General features: G+C 42.2%; 1 protein-coding gene across 2 annotated transcripts in view; it reads right to left on the minus strand.

Annotated features, from left to right (window-relative positions):
- Positions 1 to 18,267: 18,267 nt before the first annotated feature.
- The window catches only part of LIN7A (lin-7 cell polarity scaffold A), a 50,598-nt gene continuing 44,837 nt past the window's right edge, over positions 18,268 to 24,028 (minus strand). For both annotated transcript variants that reach the window (XM_076333664.1, XM_076333655.1), the window contains 2 exons: positions 22,425 to 22,637; positions 18,268 to 20,183 (listed from right to left, as the gene is read on the minus strand). In XM_076333664.1, the coding sequence (XP_076189779.1) occupies positions 22,425 to 22,637 (213 nt within the window). In that variant the 3' untranslated portion in view covers positions 18,268 to 20,183. The remainder of the gene's footprint in view (positions 20,184 to 22,424; positions 22,638 to 24,028) is intronic.

Genomic DNA, 24,028 nt, shown 5'->3' on the forward strand with positions numbered 1-24,028 from the left:
TGATATTCATGATGACTGAAGCCTGAACAACATTAAAATATCCAGATCCTCTGCTCCAAATCCTCTGGTATCCGAAACTGTTCCTTTCCTTTCAAAAGGAAGGGGCTACTGCTGCTGAGGGTAAACAAGGGCAGGGGCACAGCTTTAGTACTCAAGCTTAAATAAGGACTAGCCTAGCTAATACTGAGGCTTAACTGCAGGGAGCCTGGGTCTAAGGTGCTGCCCCAGCCCTGAAGGCTGCCAAGCGCCCTCCCCACCAGCTCTGCCTTCCTGCTCCTGTGGCAGAAGCTTCGTGGGTTGACCCTTTCAGCTCAGCAATCCCTGGGAGATTTGCTGCGCCGCCCCCCAAAAACCCCTTTTGAGAGGAATTTTTCTTTAAATGAAAAGTGCTGTGGAAAATTGCTTTTTATTGCAATTATAATGGGTACAGCGGTTCACACAGCTTGCAGCGTGCTTGAGAGCCAGGGCCCACACTCTGTTCACACACTATGGAATATCAAGTACAATCACGTTTTGTGTTTTATTTGGCCGTGATTTCCAGAACTAGGAGCTTGAAATTATGCTCACAATAACTGCAGTGATTTTTTGATGGTCTTGAATGCCAACCAGCTCTTACTGAATACCAGGATAGGTAGTAGGTGCAAGGAATTCTTGAAGATATCTTGCGCTGGAGCCGAATTGTTTTTTTCAAACTTTGCCCATCTGTATATTTAAAAGTAGAGTATAGTAAGAGAGAAAATTTTGCTGAGCATATGATAAAACCATCCACTTTTTAAAAACAAATCTTCGAATCGTTAAAAAGAAATCACTGTGTGTAAGATCTTAGAGTAAGATGCAACCAAGTTTATTTTTACATCCTTTTGAACCAGTGGAAATATCTATGCACAGGCATACTTACATATGCAAGTTTTAGCAAGTTCAAGGCTTAAAAATAGAGGGAAGGAGTTCCTTCTTTATGATTATAGTGATTTGTGGGAAGGAAGAGAAACAATATATAAGTATTACCAGATTATTTATGTAAGCTGACATAGGACAACTTTGTCTGGAGATTGGTCACCCTATGCTTGACTGACTCTTCAACCCCCAATTAATTTTTATTATAAATAATCCTGGTATGTTGGGTGTAAATGTCCATAGTGTCTCTGGCAAAGCCTTTCCACAGTAGCTTTATTATCATATTGCTCCAGGCAACTGTTTTGGAAAGCTTGGGAGCTTCACTAGAGAACTTAAAGGCTCGTGGCAGACAGTAGCTCTGCAAGGGTGACGTTCTGCGTGTTTTATGGACATGAAGAGCTTTGTTTGATTCTGATCTTGAAGGTCGCTTGGGCAAAAGTTGTGAGCAACACCTACAACTCTTCTTCCTCTAATTCCAGAAAGAAATGTGCCTGGAAAATATTTTGTGTTTTATGAATGCTTTTAGGTTCCTGTTTCTTGTTTCCTTTAGAAAAAGAGAAAAGTAGTGTATAACCCAGTTGAAAATATGGGTTATCTGAGAGCTGCCTGCATTGTAAAAATTACAGCAGCAAACGAGCATTGCTCCAACATTGAACAGTCCTGGAGCTTGGCTGAGCCTTCCATCACACACAACATGAAGTTGCTGAGCTGCTTCACACAACATGGTCTTCCCCGCTGTCACCCTGTAGTGAATGTACACCTGGGACGGGGATTTCAAACTGTAGCATTTCAGTCTGCTTGGAATACCCCCGTGCTGCCTTTTAAAATATCCCAGGAGACCTGCAACACCCAATACATCGTGTAGAATCATAGAATAGTTTGGGTTGGAAGGGACCTTTAAAGGTCATCTAGTCCAACCCCCCTGCCGTGGGCAGGGACATCTTCAACTAGATCAGGTTGCTCAGAGCCCCGTCCAACCTGACCTTGAATCTTTCCAGGGATGGGGCATCCACCACCTCTCTGGGCAACCTGTGCCAGTGTTTCACCACCCTCATCATAAAAAAAAATTTCTTCCTTAAATCCCATGGGCCAGTGCAGTCCCAAACCAGTGGGCTCCACTCCAAGGACTACACGCAGTGGGGTTTTCTGCCCGGATAATTCAAAATTTTCTGATGACATACATGCTCAGGCAGGACTCAGCCAGGTCCTGAGCTGATGTCAGTGCTGTTCTGCGTGGCAGACCGGCAGACCTGGGCTCTAATTTAGAGCTGGAAGTGGGGAGTAGAGCTTCTGGATTAATTTTGACACTTGTAATTCTCCCACTGCAATTAAACAAAATGAATCAATTGGTAAGAGAATGGAAAAAAAAAATCCAATCCATATTGAAAGCATATGCTGTACATCCCAGCCAAATGTGACTCAAATAGCTGTAGCCTGAAAATTGGAGTTTATAAGCATAACACTGATCCAGCAGAAAGTATAATGCACCAGTACTTATAAAATTAGAGATAATTCAGCAGCACTTGGACATGAGTGCTATGATCTATTTTCTTTTGGTCTGAATAGAAGTGCCTACCTTCAAGTGATGCTCTACACCTGCATGAGGTTTCACTCCCTCTGACTTCTCCAGAGAAGGCTGCCTCAGCTGAGGCCCTTTTGAGTGCGGGAATTCAAAGCTGAGGAATCCTTTTTCCAGTGGGATTATTCTTTTTATAAAGCTCTGTGTGTGTGCTGGAAAAGCAATTTATTTTGTCACTAACATGGGATAAAGCATCATTATGCTACTCAGCTGTCACTGGTGAGTATTTGGAAATGGTAAATCTGTTTTTGGCCCAGTAGTAGTTCTAATCATGGCAAAAATCTTTCTAGTCTGGATAAAAAAATTAGGAAGTGCAGGACGAGGCCTGATTTTTTTTTTTTCCCAAAAAAAGTTCTGAAATTTAAGGGACAGTTTTTCTAAAGAATGTAGGATTTAACACCCCCCCCCCCCCCGTTTCTCTAAAATGTTGCAGTGCAGAATTTTAAATATATGACTTTTAAAAAAATCAACTGTACTATTTAAAGCATTGAAATCTATAGGAGTTAGGCACTTTTCAAAATCCTACAGCAGACGAAGGCTTAAATTCTCCAGAGGGATTAGGTGTTTAAATATATTTGAGAATCAGACTACAGAGCCACAAGGGGGGGTTAGGGATCCCCAGTGCCAAGTGCATTGCCTAACTTTACAGAATGCTGTAAATACAGGAAATTCACAACATACAGAGAGGCACCTGGGTCCCAGTGTGATGTCTGGGAATTCATTATGCAAAGCAGGGCTCTGCTTAAATAGCAAGAAGAACTTGATGAAGAACATGTCTTACTTAGATGTCTTAATCTGGATTGGAATATAGTGTCTTCCCCTAGTCAAGGTTTTTCTTTCTTTCATGTGCCTGAGCCCTGCATTTCATGGTCTAAGCAGGAATAAACACTTCATTTACAAAGTAGAAGGGTGCGTGTGAAGTTGTTCCCCTTTTATTAAATAGGTTATCACTTACAGCACTCACTCTTGATGAGCGAAGACGAGTCAGTGCCCTTTTCTGCCTATATCGAAGGGAGTGCTTTGATTAGGAGAGAAGAGGGTTTTTTTGGGGCACGGTGTCTTCAGTGCATGTTTGAGCTGCTCCACTGCACAGACTAAACCAGGTTGTCCTTCCTGCTTTAGTGAGCTCGCTTTGGCTTCTCAGACATTTAATTTGCCCCTAAATCAGCTTCCTGCTTCCCTTTTCCCCAGGTTGTGGGGCAGATGAATTGTGTGGCATATGATCCCCTTTTTCTGAAGGGCTCTGTGGGATCTTTTTGGTCACATGGTTGGAAGCGCAGCTGGTAAATAGCTAAACTGCTGGTGTTCTCCATCCTGCAATGACAGCACATTCAGTCCTGTGAAAAGACCACTTGTGTATGCTCGGGCATGTGATGGGAGCAATAGGCTCATCCTGACTTTCATGTGTGTCCCGTGTGTGATGAGACATGTATTTTGGTCACAAAGGCGGCATACTTCCCATTGTGCAGAATAGGCAGGGTTAGGACTTACAGCCCACGAAAGCCTCCTCACCAGGCTGCGTGGATATCCTGGGCCAAGAGCTTTGCAACCACTGGGCTGCTGCAGAAGGTGGATCTTTGCTCGGATTCTGGGCTGTGAACTGGAGCCCCTGTGGCAGTAATGACCATTGACTCTGCTGCGGCCTGGGAGGGAGTATGAGCAGTAGTTACAGGGAGGTCTTAATCCACCACAACTGTTTGCTGAGTGACTCAGGTAAATATTTCTGGACCTTCTTGCTTTCTAGAGGAGGTCTCCTTGCCAAACCTGATCCTCTTGAGGCAAGCTGGAGCTCTAGAATGATTGCAGCAAGGCTTCTGATAAATATCAAGTCTACATACTGGAATAGCAATGTATAATAACTTATTCTCTGCCTTTGTCAAGTATTGGAGGAGGTCTTTTTCCAGTGGTGACCATGTATTTTGAATAGTCATGTCCAAGATAGATGAACAGGTTTGCTTATCACACATAGTAGCTGCTGCAGCAACCCAGACCATTCAATGAGAAACAGAGAAAGAGAAATCTGTGTTACCTACAGCTATTTGTAATCTCTGTTGTTGAACTGAATGATGACTATATGGGAAGCAGCTTAATGAACTGAGGATGAAATGGCATCAGCAGTTCGCTCAGGCACACATGCTGGAGCATGTTGTTGTGTTATGTCTGTTATATTACTGAGAAAGTTCAGCTGCAAAGCGCAGCGTTGCTGGGACACGCTGTAAGGACTGGGGAGCACCCTGGGATCCTGCAGCAGAGCACAGCACGTAGTGGTCTTTTTTCCAATGCTCAAGTAATTGCTGGCTTGAATACCCTCAGAATGAATGTGTGTGTGGGCAGCCACTCATGGGGTAATGCTGAAGGATACAGCAATGTCCAGGCAGATTTTTTTTTTCCTCTCTCTGCACTATAGGCAGTATAATTTGGCATGATTCCCTACATGCCTGTACTTTTCTGGCACCAGCATTTGTCTTTTTTTTTTTTAACCTGTATCCTTTAAAATCCTGTGATGAAGTGACTTAAAGTGGTGGCAGTCACCCATGTCAGATTCCTGGGATTTTGCATGTTTAAGGATGTGAAAGCAGCAATGTCCGTCTCGCAGTACACAGGATGCTTCTAACTGCTTATCCTGCTTGTACCTGCTTATCTCTTACCCCAAAGGAAAAACTGAAAAGTGTGCACTGCCTTAAAAAATCCATCCGCTATTACAAATGCATGACAAAGAGCCAGGCTGCTGCTTATATTTTTCAGAAGTTGTTATGTGGAGTGGCAGCAAAATGCATAAAACAGTTTTCCACCTGAGTCACTGGGGAAATGGATTAATGAATGTGGATGCTGTCCTCATGCATTTAAACTGAGCCCTTTTTTCTGCTGCTTCCCAATCTTCTCAATTATAAATAATGCTGATACACCAAATGGTACCATCTCTCCAAATTACGGTTCCCTCCACAGTCCTACTTTGAAATTTTGGACTTCATCAGATTGAACTGTCCTTTAATCTCATTCTCACATTTTCCAGGACTTTGTTCTGCAAGTATTAGAAATTACGTTGGAGTAAAGATGGGCAGAACTAAGTTTGTTATATGGCTCCACTCTAGCTAGGAAGTAGATATGTAGTCTGCATCTACAAAGAACTTACCAGTCAAAATCACCCCCAGAAATGATAGGAATATTTGAAACAAAAAAATCACAGACCTGGCTGTTTAGATTGTGTTTTAAAACTGCAAACAGGAAATCAGTCAATAAGGGACACTTTTCGGGGAACTACAGAAAGGCACAGAAATCTTTTTAGAATTGGCAAATTAAAGGGCATAGAGTGTCAAACCCACCCTTGGAGATGACCCAGACCGTCCTGACCTCTTGGCTTGCTGCAGCCCGTTAAATTGTAATTTATCAATTTAAGAATTCATATTTTGTAACTTGATTCATGGCATTGATAAAGTTGTGGTCAGCCCTCCTGAAATTGTCATCCCCAACCTGACTTTGCACCCAAACTTTCATCAACTGCCTGTTCCCATCCCCTTTGCATTTACTGATCGCATGCCAGGCTATTAAACAAGCATCTTTGTAACATATAGAGCAGTTGTCCACAGCAGAAATGCTTTAGTCAAGCAGGACGAGTTGTTTGATCCAACCATCCATTTGCTGGGCTGTGTGATAGTAGTACAGGGTAAATCATGCCACGCCCGCAACTCTAGTTACACAAGGGCTAAAGGGTCACACGAAGTGGGTATGAACACGGGACTGCAGTGGCCACTTGCCTCTTCTGGGGAAGCGGGTGATGTGGGAGCTTCTCTGGTTGGGATTTGGGGTCACCAGGGAGGGTGAAACAAGGTGAGATGAGAAAGGGCGCTGTCAGGAAGAGCAGGCTTCCAGAAACATCTTCGTGGAAACTGAGGCACTGGTAAATGTCGGTACCCTCAGGGTTATTGATGTCTGAGGGATTATCCTGAAAAAAATCTCATTTTTGATCTTAAATGGTTAAAAGGAAGGATTTTCCTTGCTCCCGTGATGCCTTTGGGATCTAGTCCTTGGATCTTGCCTCTACTTATAGGCACCTGAATATCCTAGAAAATCTGTCTGTAAGATCTCAGTTCCATAGGGTATTTCTGTGCATGGCCAGCTTACGATGGCATGGACTCCCCAGTGAAGCCAGGGGCATGCATCATAAATCCAGGTGTGCGGTTGTGTACCTTGGGTTATAGATGGCAATCATTTCTTCTATTTTTGAGTACCATACATTGCAATGAAGTAATGAAGTTTTGATCTGTGATTGTACCTTTAAGAGATAATCAGTACTTAATAAATAATAGCACTTTAAAAGTGCTAAAAAAGCAGAGTTAGTCATATGCTGATTGCATAAGTGTAATTTTGTCACCTTTTTTTATAGCATCTTAAAATCTGTACATGAAGGGTTTCTGTCATAATTTGCTATTGTATCTAGTTTTATACTGGTAAACTTTCTGCAGAATGATTTGTGATGTTATGTGCCATCTGCTACGAATTTTGGTAAAATTAATTTATCCTGCCTAGATATGGTTAACGTTTTCAGTATGAAGTTGATTTCTGGAGTGTTTTCTTTTAGCAAGAGGCAGGTGGTGCTTCAAACGGTCAGGGAATGGATTTCAGACAAGGTTTGCATTTGTCTTTTTAGAGGATTTGGGGATCTAGATGTAAAATACAGCATTGGATCGCCATTTCATGAGCAAATAGTTCTCCAGACACAGATCCTGCTCACTTGCTTTTGATTTTCTTTGAAGCATCACTAATTCTTTAGCTTAAAGATATAAAATAGAGTGACTGCAGCTCTATGGGAAAACAGACAGTGTTTGGCCTCAGGGCGAGTATACGGGATAGAAGGGAGGATTAAACATTGCACAGACGCTGTAGCCATATATGCGTGCAGTAAGGAAGTGCGTGTGTGCAGCAAGCAGAGCATCTCCAGAAGCAGCGCTGCTTCAGGGGCTCAGCAGAGGAAGCAGGACAACTCCTTGGGGAGCATGGCATGCCCCGAGGGTGGCTCCAAACCACCAGGTGACAACGGCAAAGGGGAAATAATGTGCCCGCCGGGCTGAGGAGCCACCGGGCACAGTAAGCAGGTTGCTAACAGTGTGTTACGGTCTTAGGAGGTAAATGTGGTGGTTGCGGTTTTTTGTCATTCCTATTAGTTCTTCTCAAAGCAATTGTTAGAAGGCACCAGGCAAGTGATTGAAGTAAATTGAATCTTTTTTTGGCAATATAAACATTTGTTTTGCTCAAGTTTTAATGAAATAATGTCTTTGTTCTTTTGGCCATATGTCTCTTTCAGTCTGTTAGTAAGACTAAGCTCTGCTTGTTGCGGTTTTGTTGTTAGTGTTGCTTTGTAAATAAAAGAAAGAGGGAAATGCCCATTACACAAAGAAAAATGTATGTAAAATATAGGGAGCTATTTTGTTTACTACATGGTTTTCCTTTTTTTAACAAATCTTCCTTTCCATATTGCTTTCCATATATGCATGCCCAGAAGAAATTCAGTCTTGAGAGGTGTAAGTAGCAACAGCCTTGAGTAGATCATCTGAACCCCCTCTACCAGCAGCTCTCAGATTTGAGAGGGGATGTGAAACTTCTCTGGAGGAGGGAAGAGGTAAAATAAAAACCCCAAACAACTTTGTATATAAAACCTCAAATTCTACTACAGTTGGAAATTGCTCTTTAGCAATTTAAGATAATTGACTAAATAGCTTAAAAAAAAAAAATTAAAAAGTCATCAAAATTGTATAGGAATCCTGTCATTCCTTTTGCTTGGATAAATAATTGGAGAAAAGTTAGAAAAGAGGAGGTTGAAGTAAAAGGTTAGTTTTCACCGTGGAGTCACTAGTGAAGTCCTGCAGGGATCTGCACTGTATAACATATTCGTAAGTGATCTGGAAAAAGATGTGACTGACAAGGAGAAAAAGTTTATTGATGTTAATAAATCAGGGTAGTAAATAATAAAAAATAAATCAGGGCTGTCTGCAAGAACTGCAGAAGGACTTCATGGGACTCAGTGACTGGCTGTTAAAATGGCAGATGAAAGTTAGTTTTGATAAATGTAAAATGATGCACACAGGGGAAAGCACTGCTAACTTCAGGTATAAAGTTGTGGGTTGTCTTACCAATTGCCACTCAGGAAAGAGATCTGAGAGTTATAATAAATGGTATTAGATGTTATAGAGAAAGAGATAATGAGCAATCAGAAAATATCACTATGCTATTATACAAATCTCAGTGTGCCTTCAGACTATACAGGCTCCTTTAGTACTCCCATCTGAAGACTTATGTAGCAGAATAGGAAAAGATTCATGGCAAGGCAGCAAATGTGATCAAAGATTCCCAAATGGCTTCTCTACAAGGAATGTAGGTTGCAGAGTAACCCAGGACTTCTGTTTTATTTTTAATTCTTACCAGTTATCCCACATCGGAAGACTGATGACTCAAGGAAGATGCAGAGAGAAGATAAGGGCATGATAAAAGCCCATGAGTGGCATGGGAAGGCAGAGAGAGGATGATTGTTTAATGTCTGTCCCAGTAGAGCAACCAGAGGGCACCAAATTAATTAGGAAAAAAAAAAAGTGAGTTCAAAACAAAAGGAAACACTTCTTTGCACCATGTGTAAGTAAACTGTGAAACTCCACTGCAGAATGGGTAGTTGCTGAAAACAGCCCCTAGAAAAATTCATGCAAGAGAAACTCATCAAGGGCTGCTAAATACAATGACACCTGTTTTTGGTTCAAGAAGCTTCCAAGGAAGCTCCAAGTTGCTGGAAGCTGGAAGACAGTTATGGGGGTGGGGGAGAGCTCACTGCAACGCTTGCCCCACCTTCCGCTCTTTGGAGTTGGATTACAAGGCTCCTAGCCCTGGTTTCAGCCGGTGTGATCCCTCTGATCTTTAATGTTCTGGTCTCTTGAAACCAACAAAATATGTATCACCAGATGGTTTTATGGCCAGGTAGCATGCAATTTCCTAGAATTACATCCTAGCAGTTGTTGATTCAATATCATCTATGCTACAGACAACATGCAGACATAGTTCTCTGCCTCAGTTATTGCCCATTCACTTCATACAGTCAGAGAGTTTGCTTAGCTTCTGTGCACTAACCTTTGGCAGTTACTGTCTCGGTGGTAAATGTTTGTGCTCGTCAGATAGATTGTTGCATTATGTAGCATCTAAAATTCAGGTTTCTTATCTGATCTATTCATTTAGGTTCCCTCTGTAGTAAATGAAGAAAAAGAGGCATTTCCCATTAACAATATTCTGAGATGGGAGAGATATAATTACCCAATATATTTTCTTCAGTGACAAGTTGGGAATAGGATGCTCCTACAGACAAACCAAGAAACCACAGTACTTTCAATGGGGAAGGTGAGAGAAAGGTTTTATGCTGCTTCACTGGATGAAGCAGAAACCTGTTAAAGCTGGGGTGGGAATACAGACTGGCAATGCAGAGGGGAGAAGGATGGAAGAGGATGATTAGAAAATTCTTCCTCTGTCTTCACTGGAAAAAATAAGTGTTATATTGTGTCAGTAACCATTACACAGATGAGGTGCATCACACCTTGGAGGTAATTGTTCCCTCCATTAACTGCAGAGGCTCATGTTTGGCTTAGACCTGAAACCTCTATTTTAGAGAGATGTTAGCTGCAATTAATCGCACCTTCACTGACACTGGCCTCTGAAAAAAATGTCAGCTGTTCGACTGACTCCTGAGTCACTTCATCCACTTCAACAGTTGCTTTTACAGTCAGAGAAATCTGTCAAATCTTCAACTGATTTGACATTTGAAAGTATTCTTTTTTCCTCCTATTTTTTCTCCAGCTTTGAAGATTGTCATTCTTTGACTCTTGGCTTTCAGACCAAATTTTCTTTAAGATTGCACTCATCTCCTTAGTAAGCTAGATCAGTATTGCTCCTGAGTAGCTGAGCTAAAAAATTTACTAAAGGCAAGATGACTGCTTCTAAATCATGCTTTGGAGGTGTACTAATTGTTATGCAGATAGCTGCCAAGGCCTCATTAGTTCAGCAAAGAATCCAGTTGGAAACTCTTCAGTATCTCATGAAAATCACTTGCACTTCCATTAGAGCCAATAATTTATTTCTCACATCCTTTCTCCATTCAGATTTAAGCTAATCATCCTAGATTTAGCCAGGGACACAGGGAAGAAACCAGTCTCAGCTGCACCAGCCTCAGCGGAAGACTTGTTTACAGATGTCAGGAGATTATTATTTGAAGCTTTCAAGCAATCAACACAGATTTTGTCAAAATATGTTTTTGGCCTTACTTAGTCTCAAAGTCTTTGACTTTAAATTTGGCAAACAGTTATGTAGTCACACCGGCCAATTCCATGATGAGCATAGGTTTTACCCCCTCTTTGTCCAGGATTGTAAACCTTATCAGAGTAAGTGGCTTTCTAACAGAACTGGAGAGTCTGGGCTGCTGTTAAGCCCCATACCCAGAACATGAAGACTGAACAGGAGATCTGGCCCTTGCCTCCCTCCTGGGTGCTGTCTTTGCACCTTACATTTCATGGCAAAAAATGTGAAGGTTGTTGGTGCCTGGACTTTACCACCGGAGCTTGCCAAAGGTAGGACTGTTTTATCATCCTGGCTGCCTTCCTCTGGCGATGTCCTTTTCCCTTTCAAACACTGGTGCCAGTTTTCTGAGGCTTCCTGTATTTGTCAGGCTGGTGCTTCTTGGGTATTGCCTTCTCCCAGGTCTTTCAGACAGGAAGCTGCCTGAGAAGATAAGCTGTGATGTACAAACTGTAGCTCCTACTGTTTTCCCTACTGAAGAAAAGGAAAACTTTCAAATACCTGCATACTTAAGCTAAATGTCAAAGCCTTTGTTAGAGTTTGGGGAGAAAGAGGAAAAAATTATAGCGTCTAGAAGGGGAGAAATAAAATGCCTCTACAGCTAGTCCATAGATACACCTGGATCTAATGATCTGTGACTGTGTTTGGGTGCCACTCTGAGGAAGGTAGTGCCAGGCAGCGGTACACACTGTTGGCACCTTTGAGAAAATCACAGCTACAAGGGAAACCCAATTTGATGACTATCTTTGGCAAGTTCCCCCCCTGAAAGCAGAGCAGCTGCTGCAGTGTGAGAGTCATGACTTGCATCAAATTGTAACTGCACCTGGTTCACATGGCTCCCTTCAGCAAGGCACGATGACATGTGCTTCATGTTTTATTTACTTCAATGAGGGCGATACACTTGCCTAATGGTGCTTTGTGTAATTTTCTCATCAGCACATGTATAATCTTCAGCAGCGGCAGCAACAGCAGGTGTAGTATGATCAGACCCTGACTGTGTGCAGTCCACTAATCATATTAAGCAATATTTACATTAACCATAGAATTCTTACCCAGGTAAGAATATTGCTTTTATTGCTGTTATCCTATTGCTATTCACCATTCCTAGCACACAGTATTCGCTCATGTGGTATTATTGCACGTGTTAAATGGAGCCTTTTTTGAACTGTCCATTCACTGTGAAATGTGTGGAAATGTGCTGAATGAATGTTGCATACATCTGCGCGTGTCTGCTTTTTAATTCTAGCAGAAAAAGAACTCCACAGCAATGATACTGGAATGAGCAGCTAAAGATGCTATGAACATCGTTTTACGCTAGGCGTCTCCCTTAGCGTATTTATCCAACTGAGAGCTGTACGGTGCCACTGCTCAGCTGGACATAGTCAAATACAGGCAAGGACAGCTAGATACATTCATTCAACGGAGCTGTAAACTTGCTATGTACCTAGAAGAAACAAATCTAACATGTTTTGGAACAAATTATTGAAATTGTATATTCGGTGCAATACAAAACAGTGGAGACAAATATTGCTACAAAAGACCTAGTCAGCACACACATTTTAGTCTGAGTTAATTGTTGTTTAAGCCCCCTTCCTGTAAGCAATCAAGTTTATATTTTCCTTTAGGGATACTAAGACCCAATGGTAAATAGTTTTACTTCTTTCTGTCAATGCTACAGGCAAGATAAGCACAGACATGCACAAAACCGAGGCTTGAAAGGTGGTGCTGGCACCTGAAGCATGAAGTTAGTAGAGAAATTAATAGTCCTCTGCACGTTTGGTCTTTAAGAGTTTAAGAAAAGTTCTTGGCTTCTCATTGCTTGATTTTGAAAACTTACTTTGAAATAGAATTTTGAAACAAGTGAAACATTGGTTCCTGGATGTCTTTGTATAATATACACATTTCCAGACTGGATGACTGAAGGCTCTGTGTGAGGATATTGCCGGGGGTTGGTTCCACATTTCCATCTCCGAAATCCGAGACGGACATGGCTCTGTGTGCCAGATGGGCTGAATCTTCTTCACCTGTACAACTCACACAGTCAGTGTGTGTGCGGTAACTCTGACCTACGGCACGTGTGAGAATTTACTGTGCAGTGCCTTCAAGCAGCTCTAGATGTCCATTGATCCCAGACAAGGAGCTGTTGTTTCAGCCGGAGGAGATTGTATGGCTGTTCCACAATCAGGGTCATTGCATATAGTGCTTTGTCAGCAGGGAACTAAATGAAGGTGAGAATCATCACCTGCTGAAAAGGAGCTGACTCAGGAAAGAGGGGGCATTCTTGGTGTACCCTGACAAAATTTTTTTCAAGATTTAGCTACCATTTTTCTACCTCCTCAACTTATTTTTTTCCTCTGTATTCCTCACAAGCAGTTAAATTATTTTGTGTGTGGGAAGCAAGACAGCTGACTATGAGACCAACCTGATCTCCTTCTATGACCAGGTGACCCGCCTAGTGGATGAGGGAAAGGCTGTGGATGTGGTCTACCTGGACTTCAGTAAGGCCTTTGACACCGTCTCCCACAGCATTCTCCTAGAGAAGCTGGCGGCTCACGGCTTAGACAGGTGTACTCTGTGCTGGGTGAAAAACTGGCTGGACGGCCGGGCCCAGACAGTTGTGGTGAATGCAGTGAAATCCAGCTGGCGGCCAGTCATGAGCGGTGTTCCCCAGGGCTCAGTTTTACGGCCGGTCTTGTTCAATATCTTTATCAATGATCTGGATGAGGGGATTGAGTGCACCCTCAGTAAGTTTGCAGACGACACCAAGTTGGGCGGGAGTGTTGATCTGCTCGAGGGTAGGAAGGCTCTGCAGAGGGACCTGGACAGGCTGGATCGATGGGCTGAGGCCAACTGTATGAGGTTCAACAAGGCCAAGTGCCGGGTCCTGCACTTCGGCCACAACAACCCCATGCAGCGCTACAGGCTTGGGGAAGAGTGGCTGGAAAGCTGCCTGTCGGGAAAGGACCTGGGGGTGTTGGTCGACAGCCAGCTGAACATGAGCCGGCAGTGTGCCCAGGTGGCCAAGAAGGCCAATGGCACCCTGGCCTGTATCAGAAATAGTGTGGCCAGCAGGAGTAGGGAAGTGATCGTGCCCCTGTACTCGGCCCTGGTGAGGCCACACCTCGAATACTATGTTCAGTTTTGGGCCCCTCACTACAAGAAGGACGTTGAGGTGTTAGAGCGTGTCCAGAGAAGGGCAACGAAGCTGGTGAAGGGTCTGGAGAGCAAGTCTTATGAGGGGCGGCTGAGGGAACTGGGGTTGTTTAGCCTGCAGAAAAGGAGGCTGAGGGGAGACCTCATCGCGCTCTACAACTACCTGAAAGGAGGTGGTAGTGAGGTGGGTGTCGGTCTCTTCTCCCAAGTAACTAGCGATAGGATGAGAGGAAATGGCCTCAAGTTGCGCCAGGGGAGGTTTCGACTGGACATGAGGAAAAATTTCTTTACTGAAAGAGTGGTGAAACATTGGAACAGGCTGCCCAGGGAAGTGGTTGAGTCCCCATCCCTGGAAGTATTTAAAAGACGAGTAGATGAGGCGCTTAGGGACATGGTTTAGCGGACATGGTGGTGTTGGGTCGACGGTTGGACTCAATGATCTTAGAGGTCTTTTCCAACCTTAATGATTCTATGATTCTATGGTGGCCATGAAAAGGCAGCTAATGGATATGAGTGCAAGTGAAGTAGCAGAGCACTCCAAGAAGTAGACCTGGCAAAGCCTCAGTGCCATAGCTGGCTGAGGGGATTGCATGCGGTCAAGAAGTGTCACTGCTCAGCTAAGAGAAAACTCGCATGAAAGAGAGGAGGGGAATACTGCAGTGGGAAAGTTGGATTAGCTTTGTGGTGATAGTTGTTGGGCTCTAGTCAAAGGGAATTTGGGGGTCAAAAAAGTGGGGGGATTAGATGTGAGTAAGCTTGGGATAGGAGAGAGATCAGTGGGAGAAATATCTCTTAAGTTACTCTAATCTGAGGTGGACCCAGCCTTACCCACCAAATTGTTCATGGCTGCCTTAACATACCCAGGATTCTTCCCACGCTGTTTCTCGTTTTAGCTAGGCATCTTGCCTTATTCTTACTAAAACCTGCTACTAGAGAAGTGGCTTGTCCTCCCAACATAGAAAAGTAACTTGTTTAGAGGAAAATAATATTCTATATTCCTGCAGAGATTTTCATGCATGTGTGAAAAATTGTAACTATTTTCCCCTTTCTGTAGCACTGCACTGGCTACTCTCTGTACTTCAGAAGTTATACTTTGTGTTTGTTACATTTCTTTCATTTCAACAGAAATGCTAGAGAAGTGACTCCTGGGATACAGTCTTTAATTGGACCAGTTTACAAGCTAATACCAGGCTCCCAGCTAGATTATTAAAAGTGCAATAGTTGGTCTGGTTTGGGATGTCAAAATGAAAAGGTTGGGCAAGATTTACAGCTTCAGGCTTAACATCGAGTTTTCCTTGAAATAAACAGGAATTTGTGGGTCTAGAAAACATGCCCACTTTGAGGAAACATACTGAGAATTGCTGGTGGGGAGGGACTGTAATATGACTAATGAAGAAGCTCTCTGTAGCACTGCGATGTGTTTGGGTGTCACCTTTTTGCAGACAGAACCCAGCTTCATCCAAGCCTCAGAGAGAGGAAGGAAGGGAAGAGGTATTCATCTACCCTATCAGCTCTTCATGGTTTTGATAAAAGTAAGTGCAATTGCTGAATCATATGCTTCCCTTTTGGTCAGATGAGTTGATAAGAGTGAAACTAACTATAAGAAAGTAAATTAAAAGCAGATCGGAGATTACATCCCTATGGGATTTTTTTCCTCTTGGATTTTGTCTGCTCCTCATAGACATCTTCTGCTTCTGTAATCTTTTTACTTAATCCTAGATAGCTGCAGGCTTCTAGATTTCAGAACTGATCGAGTTTTGCTATGGCTCTTGGTATCACAAATTCCTACATTAGAAGTTTGATGGCTTTCATTTTTGTGCATCTCTGTAACCAAAAATCAAAAGCAACTGTTCATCTTTTTGGCTGCAGGTACTGTAAAATGCACACACGCTAGCCCAGTGTTACGGGTGGCAGTATAGACTTCTGCTATTGGCATTCACAGACTGAAGCTTGTTGTAGTCTGGTCCTGTATATACCACAACCAAAGCATTTTGCTAACGATACCTGCACTGAGCTCTTAAATTTCTTAGACTGTTTCAGAACAGACATCTGTAGCAACAGGAACCACCTTACAACACAAATCCCGTGTAAGGCCTGTTAGTCATCTGAGCTATGCGCATAGAGCTTTTAGACTAGGGAATTCAAACACTGGTGGCTGGATATTTATTTATTAGGAAGCTGTCTATGAGTGAAGCAGCAAAACCTCCCAAAAGACGTTACTTACTTCAAGCTAGTAATTTAGGCTGTTTAGTCAGTGGCTCTGCTTACAAACCCTTTTACGGGATGCCTTATCCTGTTTTAAGATAGACGTCAGAGATAGGTGGAATGAATCGCATTCGAGGGATGCCTCTAACTCTCTGTTGACCATGGAAACAGCGTAAGCTCCGCAGCTTGCTTTTAGACAGCTGAAGGTAGAGGGAATGAATCCATCACACATACATCTAAATCTTTTTGCTGGTTTGGAGCACAAGACTGCATTTGCTTTGTGGACAAGCAGGGTGAGCTTGGGTCTGCTTGCAAGACTGTTCGAACACATCCCTAATTCGTCCTGACCCTCTCATGGACAACCATAACGGGCCGTATTTCTCATCAGACATGTATCGCAGCAGGCAGCACATTCTTGCAAATTGTCCCAGAATACTCTCTGGGTTTGAAACTTGTTTTGTTTTATTGAATGCTGGATACGGAAATGGTCTCACTAATGCTTATGCAGGGACAGTACTACTTCTAGCTGATAATCCTCTACTTATATATGGAAGGATCCCCCTAGCTCTTCTAGACACAGTCCTGCGTTAGGAGATTGTTTGGTCAGTTTTATTATCCCATTTTCAGAAAGATTCAGAAAGAATTGCTACTTTCTGAAACAGTCTCTCATCCTGTGGTAAAATACATCTTCTATGAGCATAGTAACTATTTTAAAATCTGAAAGTATGCTTAAAATCCTGTATTATTTCAAACACAGGCCAAACCCACCCTTCTTCTTGTTTAGCATTTTTTTTGTTCTAGGAACCTTGTTTGCTCATGAGCTCTTAATTGCATTTAGAACTCTAAAATCCCTAAAGCTAGTATATGAATAAACAGTTTCTTCTCCTGGAAATGTGGCATATAATTTTGTGCCTTCTGCAAGAGTTCCCAAAGGTTCCTAAGTCAGATTGGAAGCTTGGCTGTGATAAATACATATAAAAGGTACGATGTATAGGACTAAGACGTCTGCAGCATTATTCACCAGGGAACTGCAGGTAGATTTTTATGTAATTTCTTCCACTCATGGGCATTCACTGACCTTTTATCTATGATTTGTCACTGTAGAAGGAAAAGAGGAAAATGCAGCCTGGTGAGCTTTTCGCTTTATCAAGGAGTATGAAATCCTTCAATCCCCTATAAAGTGCCAGTCGGATCAGATGTCACAAACAGAAAAACTATGGCTAGCACCGCAGATCCTTCAACTTCAGTAAGTAAATGCCACCAACCCTGAATCTCTGTTATTATTAGATCTTACATCTGGATCTTTGGCATAAGTGAGCATGATGCAAGAGCTTGTAAAAATCACATGGCACCCCTTTGTTTTTTGTAATTAAGCAGCAGAAAAGACTTGTTGGATCTCCTACCTCAGTTTGCTGCCAGTGCAGAAAAACACGAGGGAGCCCCAAGGGTAAATGTGAGCAATAAAACTCACTAAGTTGTCTGAAGGAGTATCAATTCAGTGTAGTGAAACAGCGAATGCCAGGAGACCAATCAGTTAAAATACGATGCACAAGTACCTGCAGACCTGCATGTGGAACGTGTTCTTCTCCCTGTACTTCTTTTAGGTCCTAATTCAGCAATGCATGTGTGGAAGTGCCTTACTGCATCAGGACCAAAGACATTTAAATCACAAATGAAAAGACCGTCTACAACTAAATCCAGATGCTAGGTTTAGGGACACAGATTCTTCTGTGATTAAGTGGCTATACGTTTTATTGGTCAGTAAGGGGCATGGAAAGAGACCCTTAAAAAGTTATTTCTTCCTGCTTCCATTTCAAATTCATTGACAGTTGTATTTTACTTATGTTTTTCTTTCATCTTATTGTTAAATGGTGGCAAAGACTAGAATGTTAATTTTAGTGTGTATAAATAATTTATTGAATAATAATATATGAAAATGAATTTGATATGCTTCTCTATATGAATGACATTCTATTATTGGAAGTTATTAATCAGCACATTCCACTCCATCAAACCTAAATTTTTTGAGGAAGAGGAGGGGAGAAGGTGGAGAGGCGGTTTGGAAAAATGCAGTACAGTGGGCTGACTAAATCTGAATACTTGGTCTCTGAAAATGCAGATATCAGTGTAATTCAAATCATACTGATGAGATACAGAACAGTTATATGCAGTCATAATAACAATTTATATACCATCAATATTAATAGCAGTGTCTGTTTGAGGATACAGTTTTAAAATAGGTACGTACAATTTTATTAAGTATAAAAAGACACCGTGCAGAGCACAATACAATATATTTCATCTTTAATTCTGGTAGTTCTCAAACTCCACTGTCTTAATTGATATTGTCACCAACGACCACTGGATAGAATTACTTCTCTGTATAAAATGAGGCTTCTCTGGATGAATTCATGCTGTTTGGTTTTAAAAATACAGTAATTTCCTTTCAATGGCTACTTACACTAACCAAACACTGTCAAGACTGTTGGCTAGCCTGCATTTGGTTTCTAACATATGCTATGATACTGCCGATTTCCCCTGTTTTGCTTTGCCTCTCTCTGTTTGAGAATAGATCCTTCAAAATATTAATTGTTTCTGACTTTGCTCCAAGTTCACAACCAGAACACTGGTTCAGACCATTTCTACATTCCTCACGTTACTAAACTTTCACTGACATCAGCTGGAGTTTTCAACATGCAAGGACTGTAGGGTTGTCCCCTAAGCTCCTTTTCTCCCCCAGTCTTTTCTAACAAAGCATGGAAGGCATGCTGAAAATGATTATTTTTTAGAATTTGGGGTTCCATTTTCTTATTTTCTTGAAAGTAGATTACATTTATAGCCTTCCAGCTTTGACTATTTTCTTTGGAAAAGCAGACTTGTAAACTTAAGAACTTAGTTATATATTTTGTTTGCACATTCCAATTTGGTTTGATTAAAAAAAAAAAGTCAGAACTCTAACTTCAAATTGATTTAAATGATAATGTGCAAGTCTTAAAAGAAACAACTTATACTTCCTCCTCTCTAAAATATATTAACATTAGACTGGAAAATAAATTAAAGAACACAGAAAAGCCGAGATTATGCTGTCACAGTAATATCTGCCAAACAAAGCTTGGTCTTTTGCTAACGTTAGCTTACTACATTTGCAATACATGCTAAGCAAAGACCCTACTTCTCTAACAGGTACATTCAGACAATATATATTTTATGGAATAAATATATAATAGATCCAGTTATAGATTTCTGAATAGTAATAATAGTAATATAATAGATACAAGCAATACCTACGTTTAAAAATACAGTTCTAGGATTCCCTAACTTTACTACTAATAAAATTAAAATTGACCTAAAACTTTCTCACTCTGTTGATGCATAATAAAATATATGGAAACACGAAGAGTAAAAAGCCAATTGCTCCTACAAATGGAATACTTTATAAATATAGTAAATTGCTATTTCCAGAGGGAAAATTGAAAATTATAAACAGGACGTTAGGTTAAAACAGCTCTACAATATATAGTACAAAGTGGCTATGAAGCGTGATGTATGAGTTTGATGTCTGTGGCAAAATTTTGAACTGATGTAGTTGTTCATTTCTGGAGATAACTGTAGAGAAAGATTCTGTCCCCAAAAGAAGCCAATCTTGATCTCCTTAAAACAAAACTTTCAGTGACTAGAGAAAGCCAACGGGCCAATTTGTCAGAGTAAGGAGTGCAAGATTAGATCAAACAGAATTATTTGGAAGCCCTGGACTTCTGTGTTTCATAGGGTTTACCTATCATGCTGTTCTCATTAAGAATAGAGTCACAGAAGTACTATATGTCTGTGACTGCTGTGTGCTGAAAAGCCTTATCATGAAGGTACCCTCCCTATGGCTGTCTTAACTACATTATTCTTGTACTGCACATTCTCCAGATGAATTCTGTTTTGTGTTCCTGTAGTTGTTTCCTTTTGCTGGAATACTGAAGTACAGCTCTGGTTGCTTGATTACTGAACTCTTGATCGAGGCTTTTTTTTTCTTGAGAATAACCTAGAATTAAAGAAACACATTTCTCAGAGCAAGCACAAGGAATTGAGGAATTACGTTGCTGGCTGTCTTTGCCTGCCTTTCTTCTCTTTTAGTTTAAAGAAAAATTTCAAATCAGTAAAAATACCTTACTTGCTAATGAAAAGATTTAGGTAACTGAAAAAATGAAAAACTTAATGTAAGATGTTCATCTCCTGCAATGGACCTATTTTACATGGAAACCCAAAACTTACTTCATGAAATACTACTGTTTATACCTCCTGCCTGAGTTGGGGCCCTGAGGCGGGATTCAGATCCCACTCGGAGCCTTTGTCTGCATCAAAGCTGGAATTCTGGTGGTCACAGGACAGGGGGTCTACAAGGTGGTTTTTTTTCCCCCTAAATATCAACAGAGGTCACTGTCAACATCAATAACGATGAAACCATCACTGGGAGCTTGTCATGGTTTAACCTCAGTCGGCAACTGAGCACCACACAGCCGCTCGCTCACTCTCCCCCGGTGGCATGGGGGATAGAATCGGAAGAGTAAAAGTGAGAAAACTCGTGAGTTGAGACAAAAACAGTTTAATAATTGAAATAGATAATAATAATAATAATAATAATAATAATAATAATAATAATAATATACAAAGCCAAGTGATGCACAATGCAATTGCTCACCACCCGCCGACCAATGCCCAGCCAGTCCCTGAGCAGTGGCCCCCCGGCCAGCTTTCCCCAGTTTATGTACTGAGCATGATGTCACATGGTATGGAATGTCCCTTTGGCCAGTTTGGGTCAGCTGTCCTGGCTGTGCCCCCTCCCAGCTTCTTGTGCACCTCCAGCCTTCTCAGTCCGTAGAGCATGGGATGCTGAGAAGTCCTTGACTAGTGTAAGCACTACTTAGCAACAACTAAAACATCAGTGTTATCAACATTGTTCTCATCCTAAATCCAAACCACAGCACTGTACCAGCTACTAGGAAGAAAATTAACTCTATGCCAACTGAAACCAGGATAGAGCTTCAACTTCTGACCATTTGGGGACTTTCTGAGTCACCTGTAGACTCTTACTGGCACAAACATCCTGTTTTGGGAACACCTGGTATGAGATGTGGAGGATTGGGATGTAAGTCATTGGGACATGCTTCCTACTTGATTTCATTTGGGCAAATGGAGCATATCTATAAATGTATTCATGTCACAAACTCTCACTGATTTCAGAAAAACTGCATATATGGAGAATCTCTGTACCTCACATGCCATGTGTTTTGACTACACTGGGAAACTTGCAAGCCTCTTGGAAGCTATTGTAATATTGAATGTCAGTCAAGAGTGAATGAAATACTTCCTATCAAACTGGAGATGAGAAGTAAGCACTTGTAGGTTCCCTGCAGAGGAATCACAGAGTGAAGTTTGGGTTCCCTGTAGTAGGGAAGGGACTAGGAAGGCTTTTCTTCACGTACCAGCAGCAAATCTCGATGTTCTGTTGCAGAGTGGTAACAGAGTATTTGAAAATACATTAAACGGTGTCTAAATCTGGTAGCATAGTCTTACTTGTCACAAATGCTCTGGTTTTTAATTAAAAAATGTTCCCAGGAACTACAGACTTCTTATGCGGTCTTGCTTGTAGGTAAGTAAGCCAGAGCTGCATAGGGGCTATTGATCTCGAGGTGACTAGTTGGAAATTGGCTCCAGAATTTGTTAGGGCCTTTCACCTATTTTCAAAATGCATTTTTACTGGGACAGACCATGTGGAAATGTACCAACAAATGAGCTCTGATCATCCTCCCTGCAGTATGTGCTTGCCAGGGCTCCGAGGGCACTGCCAGCCCTGACCCCTCCCTGGGCTCCCCCCACCCTGGCCCTGGCCCAGGACCCCATGTCAGCCCCCTGTGGCTCCCCTCACCTGCCCATGGCCCAGGACCCCATGTCAGCCCCCCGGGGCCGTCAGGCCCTGCCCCAGTGATGCTGCAGCAGGGTTGGTCTCCAGCTCCCCACAGCCTTGCCCTGCCCGGCCACAGGCCCCAGTGAGCCGGGCCCACCCGCGGGCCTGGCTTGGCCTTGGCTGTTGCCATCCCCAGGGAGGTGCCTGGTGCCCGGGGCTGGGGCTGCCCCGGTGCCCCATGGCTGCTCTGCTCCTGGCTGGGGGTGGGACGGGCCCCTGTGCCAGGCCCTGCCCTGACAGACCCCTGGACCCCAGGAGCTGCTGGCCCAGGTGAGGTGCTGTCAGTGGGCTTTAGGGAAGACCAATGAATCCTCTCACCTACGACATATGGTTTTGCTGTGTAGTTTGCTGCTGTTGCTGCTGCTGAATGAGCAATTGCTGCTGTTGCCGGCGCCGGGCTGTTCTCAGCTTTTCGAAGCGAGCCTCCATCTCCTCCAGCACCTTGGGAGTGTAGCGTACCACCAGCTTGACGCTGTCCTTAGCCGCCTTCAGCAGCTCCACTGCCTTCTCGTGGTGTTCTCCTTCCACGCTCTGGGAGCAGAGAGAACAGATTTAATAGCGATCTAGAGCTCTGTGCTCTTTTTCATACGGAAAGGCTGTCAGGGTTTTAGGAAGTTTCCACACCTTACATTTTTCAAGGGACCATTAAGGGTAAGTGTTGAGTTAAGTAAGATTTATGCACTGCTGGGAATGCATTCATTTTCATATTTTAAATAACCCAAATCTGTTTTAGGTTGCATTACAAACCTAATTGAAAAGGAGAGGAAATACTCAACAAGCTTTACGCAAACAAAAATAATGTTAAAAAACCCCAAACCCCGCAGTAAAAACCCAAACAGTCTGTTTGCAAGGTACAAAAATAAATATTTAAATGTTGGTAAGAAATGAGGAAATTGCACGTTTGAAATCGCAATTCCTTTCTTACACCCTGGCCCTCTTTGGATCCCGCAGGGAACGACATGTGGTGATTAAGCAGTTGCTGAGCTGCAGGCGAAGGAGCATGCCCGCTGCTCTCAGGGACAAGCCGCGTCTTAGTTAATGGCATTGCTCACACGTTTAACATTTATGTGATACGGGTTCTCTATTGGAAATAAACTAGTCTTTATCCAGTTAGTTGTAAGCAATCAAACGCTAACATCTGAACCATTGCAAGTTCTTGCTGAAGGAATATATATTTTCCTTCCCTTTCTGGAAAATGGTTTACAGTAAGATGATATCTGCTGTGAAATCAAAAGTATTCCCAAAGGGGCTCAAGCTCTGATTTCTATGCTAACATTGTTTGAAACAGTAAATTTCCAAAAGGGGGAGGTGACTCTGCTGTGAAAAGAGTATTTAATTTCTACCATTAAGTGGACTGACCGGAGTGCTTTTCAGGCATGTGGATTGTTCCACACCTTAAGAGAAAGGGAGAAATTTTCTAATGGTGTATGATTGCCCATGTATGTCGTAGGATACATTCCAACAAACAAAAGTATCTCTGCACGGAAAAAAAAAGACCGCACAGAGATCTTCACATGGATTTTAGACCATTTAAAAAATAAGTAGTTTTCTTCCCACATAAAATAAATCAAAGTTTTACTACATGCTGTGTTTTAAAATTCTTACGTATACCATGCTATTTAAAATGAAACTATACCCATAGGCCTCCAAAGAGAAGCAGCAGCATTCAAAATATTTGAAGTTCAATTCATGCTAAAAGAATAACTAAGCATCGTTATAGCAACTGTCAGAAGCAAATTCTTTCTGTTTTCACCTCCCCTATTTGACTGAGTGGCATTGTGCAAGAACAGTGAATAAGAATTACTTCTGCTGTGGCACACTGTGAGCTAGAAATAATGATTTAAAAGTTTCAAAAAGCAGACACAATACACTTCTACATAAGTAATAGAAACAACACAATTCAAGCTTATCGCCTTGCTATT

The sequence above is a fragment of the Aptenodytes patagonicus genome, chromosome 1 (genome assembly GCF_965638725.1).
Source record: "Aptenodytes patagonicus chromosome 1, bAptPat1.pri.cur, whole genome shotgun sequence".
Taxonomy (NCBI): domain Eukaryota; kingdom Metazoa; phylum Chordata; class Aves; order Sphenisciformes; family Spheniscidae; genus Aptenodytes; species Aptenodytes patagonicus.